The 9,853-nt window shown below is 40.5% G+C and overlaps 1 protein-coding gene across 1 annotated transcript; it reads right to left on the reverse strand.

Annotated features, from left to right (window-relative positions):
* Nucleotides 1-1,206: 1,206 nt before the first annotated feature.
* On the reverse strand, nucleotides 1,207-8,944 carry LOC109482831 (zinc finger protein 91-like). Its single transcript, XM_019785675.1, has 3 exons — nucleotides 7,960-8,944; nucleotides 7,710-7,877; nucleotides 1,207-3,551 (listed from the first exon to the last, which is right to left on the reverse strand). Exons 1-3 carry the CDS (start codon nucleotides 8,913-8,915, stop codon nucleotides 2,360-2,362), a joined length of 2,316 nt encoding a protein of 771 aa, XP_019641234.1. The 5' UTR covers nucleotides 8,916-8,944; the 3' UTR covers nucleotides 1,207-2,359.
* Nucleotides 8,945-9,853: the final 909 nt, after the last annotated feature.

Consider the following 9,853-nt stretch of genomic DNA (forward strand, 5'->3'; position numbering starts at 1 on the left):
ATACAATGAAAATAAAACAATCCGCATCTTCCTGGACCTCAGTAACCAAGGACGCTATAGCTGCAAACACACAAACCTAACCAAAAATAGTATCCTTCTGCCGAAAAACATTCTTTCTTTTTGGGAGATATTGTATGTTAGCATGATACTGTATAGAATTAGAAGCACTGAAAAATGGATGCCCTTGCGGTGTACATCTCCTTGCTGGTTTACAATCAGTATACTGTGAAAAAAACATGTTCAGGGCTCTTTTGTCTGCTATGAGTGTTTTATTTCATACGAGGGTCACATAACAGTTTATTCGCCAAAATAATTATTTGTCGATAACAGAAATACTCAAGTACCCTGTAGCTGCATTTTCATGTTTTTTTTACCGTGATTGAAATTACAAATGTAGTAGTCATAGACTTAGACATAAACAAGCAATGGGTAGCTTGACACATTGTTTTTCTGACTTATAATGATTCCGTATGTTACAAGATTTTCTTTTTGAAACCCAAACATCAGTAATGATGACTCTAGCATGTGAGAAGTGTGCAAGACCAGATTCAAGACAAATTCAAAACTAGGATTTAAAGAAAAGAACAACTTTATTTGCAACAAACAAAACTGGCTTGAGTTTCAAGTATCAAATACACGGACATTAATATACTAGCAAAAATATACTGTAAATAATAACATACTAACCCAAGTTGAAAAAGTGGCTCATCTACACCGTATGTGTTCCTTCTATTCTTACAAAATGTATTGTTTTATTGAATACAATAGAACACCTATAACTACTCTTTGTACATGTATAACCATCTACAATTATGTGCATGCGAACTAATTCTATCAGTATCACCTATGGTAAACATTACTCCAAAACAAGAGGAAAAATAGTATGATAACAAATCCAAAGTAAATAAACATAAAATATGGATAGTAATCCCTCTAAAGAGAAACCAGGTTAGGTTCAACATGCAAACTTTGGTTAGTTAAGACTACTTTACATCCTCATTATTTTCTATATCAGTCAAATGTTACAATGTTACACTATGAAATGCTACAAGCAAGATAAAAACTGCATGCAGCCCAATGTTTTTGATGAATCAAAACATTCTGTGAAGGATGCTAAAGCAAACTTTTCACAATGTTTGTTGTACATTCTGAGTTAATTTTTTATTTTCCCTAGAACAGTTTGATTCCTCAATCCTCACTTTTCCAATAAAAAAAAACTTTCAGTGAGATTTTAAGTAAAACTCACTCTTAGTCATGACAGTAACTGAACTTGAATTTCCACATTTCCTCAACGCAAAATGTCCCAATTTTTTCCTGTAGGGTTTCGAATGTTCCATCTTCTTTAGGCCATTACTGCCTTAACCTGGTGTTTGAAAACCTTCCACTTGAGAGTTTGCGTGTGCCTTTTGCGATGACCCAGTTGTTTGAACAGTCTGATGCACACCTAAGTTTTTTTCCCTGTCTGACTTTTTCTGACAGGTTGGGCTTTACATGACTAAAAGTCAACAACTCATTCATCAAAACAGTGGTTTTGCACTCCTTTCACTTCTTGCGTTTCATAGAAGCGAGTCTGTAGGTGAGTCTTTAGATACCTCTAAGTCCAGCTATGTGAACATTCCAGTGAAATGTAAGATTCTACAAACAGGTTATAATATCACTGTTAACAGTTGGGTTCTAGTGATGTAACTGATGTAACCAATTGTTCATAATTCAGAGTGATGCAAGTAGTGTTGTCCCCTGTGCAGATGTTATGTTTGCAATTTCATCTAAAAAAAAATCATATCTATACCAGGAAACCTGACATATATAACAATATAACGTTATAATACATTTTGTAAATAAAAAGAACTAACAGTCTATCATATTTGTATCCACACTTGAACATATGTAACAATATACCTACAGTTCTATTCTAATGTTTTTTCTTAACTAAATGGATAAGTAAGAAAACATGCACATCAACAGAAACAAAGTTAAATATGAAACAAAAGCTGATAAGTAATGTATGTATTACTAATCTTAGTGAGAACCTGAAACCTGAATGTAGAAAATGCACTAGTACTAGCAAACTCACCAACTGGGACCTAAACTATACTAAACAATGTACTTCATACCTGCAAGTCAAATCCACCATAATCAACAGCTACATAATTGATATAAGAATACACATGTGAAGAGAATAGAAATAAGCAAGATGTTTTTCAAGATCTACAGATTTACTAAGTTTGTATGCAATACTTCACTACCACACCAGCATCTGTCCTGTAGTTCAACACATGGATACCTGTGCAATGTGCTTTCTAAATCTTAAGACTTCCATGTCATTCTCCATGCTAACAAGCAGACTGAGCTACAATCCTCAAACTTGCTTCTTGGGTTTCTTCCTTGTGTGAGTTTGCATGTGGGTCTTCAGGTTACCTAGAACACTGAACTGCCTGCTACACTCCTCACACCTGTAGGGTTTCTCCCCTGTGTGAGTCCGCATGTACATGTGGGTCTTCAGATGACCCAGCTCACTAAACTGCCTGCTACACTCCTCACACCTGTAGGGTTTCTCCCCAGTGTGAGTTCGCATGTGTCTTTTCAGATAACCCAGCTCACTAAACTGCCTGCTGCACTCCTCACACCTGTAGGGTTTCTCCCCTGTGTGAGTCCGTATGACTTCCTTCAGATGACTCAGCTGACTGAAGTGCCTACTGCACTCCTCACACCTGTAGGGTTTCTCCCCTGTGTGAGTCCGTATATGTTCCTTCAGATGACTCAGCCGACTGAAGTGCCTACTGCACTCCTCACACCTGTAGGGCTTCTCACCGGTATGAGTCCGCATGTGTCTCTTCAGATCACCCAGCTGACTAAACTGCCTGCTGCACTCCACACACCTGTAGGGTTTCTCCCCTGTGTGAGTTTGCATGTGTCTCTTTAGATGACCCAGCTCACTGAACTGCCTGCTGCACTCCTCACACTTGTAGGGCTTCTCACCGGTGTGAGTCCGTATGTGTCTCCTTAGATCACTTAGCTTACAGAACTGCCTGCTGCACTCCTCACACCTGTAGGGTTTCTCCCCAGTGTGAGTCCGTATGTGTTCCTTCAGATGACTCAGCTGACTGAACTGCCTGCTGCACTTCTCACATCTGTAGGGCTTCTCCCCTGTGTGAGTCCGCATGTGTTTCTTCAGATCACTCCGCTGTCTGAACTGCCGGCTGCACTCCTCACACCTGTAGGGTTTCTCCCCTGTGTGAGTCCGCATGTGTTTCTTCAGATTGCCCAGCTCACTAAACTGCCTGCTACACTCCTCACACGTGTAGGGTTTCTCCCCTGTGTGAGTCCGCATGTGAGACTTCAGATCACTCCGCTGTCTGAACTGCATGCTGCACTCCTCACACCTGTAGGGTTTCTCACCGGTGTGAGTCCGCATGTGAGACTTCAGATTACCCAGACGAGTGAACTGCATGCTGCACTCCTCACATCTGTAGGGTTTCTCTCCTGTGTGAGTCCGCATGTGAGACTTCAGATGACCCAGCTGACTAAACTGCCGACTACAGTCCTCACACCTGTAGGGCTTCTCCCCAGTGTGAGTTTGCACGTGTCTCTTCAGATTACCCAAATGACTAAACTGCCTGCTGCACTCCTCACACCTGTAGGATTTTGCACCAGCTACCCTGTTGGCACATCCCCTTTCTGATGCTCTGTTGATGTCATCAGAGCCACTGCTGTTTGTTGCCATGATAAAAGCTGAATTCACCGCCTCTGTGGTCATGGAAAATGAAGATGAATTAATCTTAACACAGTTACAGCAACCCATTTATCATAATCAGACATTGAAGATGAATATACAGTTGTATACTGTTCCAAATGTAACATTGTACATACAAAGTCTACTTTAAAAGTTGGTGCTCGCTGTAATTATTTCTATTTTTTTACACTCTACCAGTGCAGTTTGTATGAGCCTTTATTTATCCATGTACAATGTAAAGCTTAAAATAGCTGGCCTCGTTGATATCATGAGGGAAGAAGTATATACTTTTTAGTGTCAGACAGTATTGCTACAGTAACTTTTTCGTATGAGGTAGAATATGAAAATAAATTTGTGTAAGCACAGGTATTCAGTTTGTATAATAATATATCATCATAATGTATTGTATTACCTGCAAGATTATATTTCATACAAGGAAGTCTGAAACTGCTACAAAAGGGTTCTGATGTCTGATATAAAACAGGTGAAGCCTCACTGTTTTCTCCTTCAGTGGGGTAGGCAGTACTGATGGACTATGGAATTCCTGAGTACTGTGCAAAAGGAAAACAAAACATTAATGTTATAAAAATAAAGTGGTTAATTAGAAAGCCTGCATTTTGCCAAATTTTACATGGACTAAAATCAGGGACTAAAATCATATTTGATTTTGAGAAAAAAAGATGTGGTGGACCGGTGAGGTGAGGTGAGGTGAGGATCAGATTAGAAAGTCTGTGTAACCGAGGTGGACTAGCAAGAACACACACAGGACACAGTACACACGCACGGCAGTCGTGGGGCTGGACTGTCTTTCTCTGCGTCCTTCTCTTGTGCACTCTCCGTCTCAGACTGATCTCTCAAAACCCACAGAAGTGACAGAACACCCAGCTTTTATTCTCAAACCACAGACAAAGCCACAGATTGAAGACATTGAAAGTCAGACAATCGTCTGGCAAGGGGAACAGTACAAAATTTAGCACCTATATGACATGTCCTTGATGCACCAAGGGATCAAAGCATCGAATTAGCATGACCAGATTATCATACTGGCCACAAAAACTTCAATAGCTGATGGCCTCTTGCAATATACGTAAAAGTGTCCTTTTCATTGAAATGCATGTGTAAGGCCTGTGAAAGGCGTTGAAAATTTCATCCCCTTACACCTGCATTTACTCAATATCACAAAGTCATGGCTGTTTTATATACCATAGCACAGAAATAAAATTAAGAATAAATGACATAAAATCCCCCTCAGTACAAAAAAGCTTGACGTAAACTAGATAACGAATCACCCCTAACTCTAACTCATACGGTAACACTACATGTGCAACAGTTAATGAACCGCCCCTCGATATGTAATGGCAACCGGCAGCTGTTCGGGCGGGATGGCCATTTCTCGAGGCCCATGTAGGGGTTTACAGAATATTCTCAGAAATTCTGTATCTCCAAAATTAAAACTGAAATGCCCATTTCTCTGCACAAATAAACTAATGGTTCTATTTTTGAAAGGCGATCTTATTTCCTGTAGGACATGTAAGTATTTTTGTAGTGAGTTGTTTGAAAATTTAATGAGATACCGCAAGTCCGTAACCCCTTATAGTTATACACCTTTCCTTCTATGCTATGCTAACAACAACAAAGCTAAAATTCCGCTTGCGTTCTTGGTACGCGTGTCGTTCTATACTGCTGACAGAACATCGTTTGTAAACACGAACTCGTTGCTTTTCAAACCATATATAACATGTTACGTGTACGTGTAGAACTTGTCACCTCGACGGTGGCACAGGCACTCAATTTTTCAGACCGGGCTAAACAAAGTTGTAGGTGTCATTCTCTTGTCACAGCAATAACAGTGGAGTAGACAAGCTGTTCGTACGTACCTGAGTAGTCAAGAGGATAGAACCCCGACAAATTTACCCTGAAATAGGACGAAAGATGACGAGAAACGCTCGATATTCTCTTTCCCACCAGGACACGTCTTGTGAGTGGACGGAGTGTGGCAGGACCTGGAGCGTGGTAGAGGCTACACGAGGCACAGGGGGTGTCAGAATGAGCTCCGCGGAGCTTGAATACATAATGAGGCAAAGCAGAGGCAGTCACTTGTTTCTCGTCACCCCGCCACCATTTAGTCGCCTGGCATTCTGAGGATAGCTCAGAAGCGCAAACCATTCACTCTATTTCCCATTATAAAATTAATCTACTTTTCTATTGAACACTAAAAAGTCCTTAAGCTTTTAAAGAGTTACAGTGGGATGAATCATCAAATATTTCCTGGAAATACATATACAATGAAAATAAAACAATCCGCATCTTCCTGGACCTCAGTAACCAAGGAGGCTATAGCTGCAAACACACAAACCTAACCAAAAATAGTATCCTTCTGCCGAAAAATATTCTTTCTTTTTGGTTGATATTGTATGTTAGCATGATACTGTATAGAATTAGAAGCACTGAAAAATGGCTGCCCTTGTGGTCTACATCTCCTTGCTGGTTACAATCAGTATACTGTGAAAAAAACATGTTCAGGGCTCTTTTGTCTCCTATTCAGTGTTTTATTTCATACTATATGGTCACATAACAGCTTATTCGCCAAAATGATTATTTGTCAATAACAGAAATACTCAAGTACCCTGTAGCTGCATTTTCATGTTTTTTTTTACCGTGATTGAAATTACAAATGTAGTAGTCTTAGACTTAGACATAAACAAGCAATGGGTAGCTTGACACATTGTTTTTCTGACTTATAATGATTCCCTATGTTACAAGATTTTCTTTTTGAAACCCAACATCAGTAATGATGACTCTAGCATGTGAGAAGTGTGCAAGTCCAGATTCAAGACAAATTCAAAACTAGGATTTAAAGAAAAGAACAACTTTATTTGCAACAAACAAAACTGGCTTGAGTTTCAAGTATCAAATAAACGGACATTAATATACTAGCATACTGTAAATAATAACATACTAACCCAAGTTGAAAAAGTGGCTCATCTACATCGTATTTGTTCCTTCTATTCTTACAAAATGTATAGTTTTATTGAATACAGTAGAACACCTATAACTACTCTTTGTACACGTATAACCATCGATCTACAATTATGTACATGCGGACTAATTCTATCAGTATCACCTATGGTAAACATTACTCCAAAACAAGAGGAAAAATAGTATGATAACAAATCTAAAGTAAATAAACATAAAATATGGATAGTAATCCCTCTAAAAAGAAACCAGGTTAGATTCAACATGCAAACTTTGGTTAGTTAAGACTACATTACAACCTCATTATTTTCTATATCAGTTAAATTGCTTATGTTACACTATGAAATGATACAAGCAAGATAAAACTGCATGCAGCCCAATGTTTTTGATGAATCAAAACATTCTGTGAAGGATGCTAAAGCAAACTTTTCACAATGTTTGTTGTGCATTCTGAGTTAATTTACTATTTTCCCTAGAACGGTTTGATTCCTCACTTTTCCAATAAAAAAAAAACTTTCAGTGAGATTTTAAGTAAAACTCACTCTTAGTCACGACAGTACCTGAACTTGAATTTCCACATTTCCTGAACGCAAAATGTCCCAATTTTTTTTCCTGTAGGGTTTCGAATGTTCCATCTTCTTTAGGCCATTACTGCCTTAACCTGGTGTTCGAAAACCTTCCACTTGAGAGTTTGCATGTGCCTTTTGCGATGACCCAGTTGTTTGAACAGTCTGATGCACACCTAAGTTTTTTTCCCTGTCTGACTTTGCAGGTTGGGCTTTACATGACTAAACGTCAACAACTCATTCATCAAAACTGTGGTTTTGCACTTCTTATACTTCTTGGGTTTCATAGAAGTGAGTCTGTGGGTGATTCTTTAAATGAACCAGGCTACTATGCATTCAATACACCTGCAGCCTTGGATTTCTCTCCTCTGTGAATTAGCATGTGTTTCTTCAGACTACCTAGCCTACTGAACTGCCTGCTGCACTCCTCACACCTGTAGGGTTTCTCCCCTGTGTGAATGCGCATGTGATTCTTCAGATGATACCGCTTACTAAACTGCCTGCTGCACTCCTCACACCTGTAGGGTTTCTCCCCTGTGTGAGTCCGCATGTGTCTCTTCAGATAACCCAGCTCACTAAACTGCCTGCTGCACTCCTCACACCTGTAGGGTTTCTCCCCCGTGAGTCCGCTTGTGGGTCTTCAGATTACTCTGCACACTAAACCGCCTGCTGCATTCCTCACACCTGTAAGGTTTCTCCCCTGTGTGAATCCGCATGTGTTTCTTCAGATCACCCAGCTGACTAAACTGCCTGCTGCACTCCTCACACCTGTAAGGTTTCTCCCCTGAGTGAATGCGCATGTGTCTCTTCAGATGATCCTGCTTACTAAACTGCCTGCTGCACTCCTCACACCTGTAGGGTTTCTCCCCTGTGTGAATGCGCATGTGATTCTTAAGATGATCCCGCTTACTAAACTGCCTGCTGCACTCCTCACACCTGTAGGGTTTCTCTCCTGTGTGAGTCCGCATGTGGGTCTTCAGATGACCCAGCTCACTAAACTGCCTGCTACACTCCTCACACCTGTAGGGTTTCTCCCCAGTGTGAGTTCTCATGTGTCTCTTCAGATAACCCAGCTCACTAAACTGCCTGCTGCACTCCTCACACCTGTAGGGTTTCTCCCCTGTGTGAGTCCGTATGTGTTCCTTCAGATGACTCAGCTGACTGAAGTGCCTACTGCACTCCTCACACCTGTAGGGTTTCTCCCCTGTGTGAGTCCGTATATGTTCCTTCAGATGACTCAGCTGACTGAAGTGCCTGCTGCACTCCTCACACCTGTAGGGCTTCTCACCGGTATGAGTCCGCATGTGTCTCTTCAGATCACCCAGCTGACTAAACTGCCTGCTGCACTCTTCACACTTGTAGGGCTTCTCACCAGTGTGAGTCCGTATGTGTCTCCTTAGATCACTAAGCTGACAGAACTGCCTGCTGCACTCCTCACACCTGTAGGGTTTCTCCCTTGCGTGAGTTCGCATGTGACTCTTCAGATGACCCAGCTCACTAAACTGCCTGCTGCACTCGTCACACTTGTAGGGCTTCTCACCAGTGTGAGTCCGTATGTGTCTCCTTAGATCACTAAGCTGACAGAACTGCCTGCTGCACTCCTCACACCTGTAGGGTTTCTCCCCTGTGTGAGTCCGCATGTGAGACTTCAAATGACTTGGATCACTAAACTGCCTGCTACACTTCTCGCACCTGTAGGGCTTCTCACTGGCGTGAGTCCGCATGTGTCTCTTTAGCTCACTCAGTAGACAGAACTGCCTGCTGCACTCCTCACACCTGTAGAATTTTGTGCCAGCTATCCTGTTCGCAGATGTCCTTTCTGATGCTCTGTTGATGTCAGCAGAGCCACTGCTGTTTGTTGCCATGATAAAAGCTGTATTCACCTCTGCGGTCATGGAAAATGAAGATGAATTAATCTTAACACAGTTACAGCAACCCATTTATCATAATCAGACATTGAAGATGAATATACAGTTGTACACTGTTCCAAATGTAACATTGTACATACAAAGTCTACTTTAAAAGTTGGTGCTCGCTGTAATTATTTCTATTTTTTTACACTCTACCAGTGCAGTTTGTATGAGCCTTTATTTATCCATGTACAATGTAAAGCTTAAAATAGCTGGCCTCGTTGATATCATGAGGGAAGAAGTATTTACTTTTTAGTGTCAGACAGTATTGCTACAGTAACTTTTTCGTATGAGGTAGAATATGAAAATAAATTTGTGTAAGCACAGGTATTCAGCTTGTAAAATAATATATCATCATAATGTATTGTATTACCTGCAAGATTATATTTCATACACTGAAGTCTGAAACTGCTACAAAAGGGTTCTGATGTCTGATATAACACAGGTGAAGCCCCACTGTTTTCCCCTTCAGTTGGGGTAGGCAGTACTGCTGGACTATGGAATTCCTGAGTACTGTGGAAAAAGGAAAACAAAAGATATGGTTTATTAGAGAGCCTGCATTTTGCCAAATTTTATATGGAATCTTGAGATTCCATATAAAAAGAGATAAAATTATATTGGAATATTGAGAAAAAAAGATGTGATAAATCAGATTAGAAAGCCTGTGT

The sequence above is a fragment of the Branchiostoma belcheri genome, unplaced genomic scaffold (assembly GCF_001625305.1).
Source record: "Branchiostoma belcheri isolate BF01 breed outbred unplaced genomic scaffold, Haploidv18h27 scaffold606, whole genome shotgun sequence".
Taxonomy (NCBI): Eukaryota; Metazoa; Chordata; class Leptocardii; order Amphioxiformes; family Branchiostomatidae; genus Branchiostoma; species Branchiostoma belcheri.

Excerpts from the sequence above, each read along its gene's own strand:
- LOC109482831 (XM_019785675.1), bottom strand. The coding sequence starts at position 8,915 with ATGCGGACTCACACAGGGGAGAAACCCTACAGGTGTGAGGAGTGCAGC. Across the intron at positions 7,878-7,959 it reads ACAGGGGAGAAACCTTACAG|GTGTGAGGAGTGCAGCAGGC; the intron begins GTGTGAGGAATG and ends GAAACCCTACAG. Across the intron at positions 3,552-7,709 it reads ACAGGGGAGAAACCCTACAG|GTGTGAGGACTGTAGTCGGC; the intron begins GTGTGAGGAGTG and ends GAAGCCCTACAG.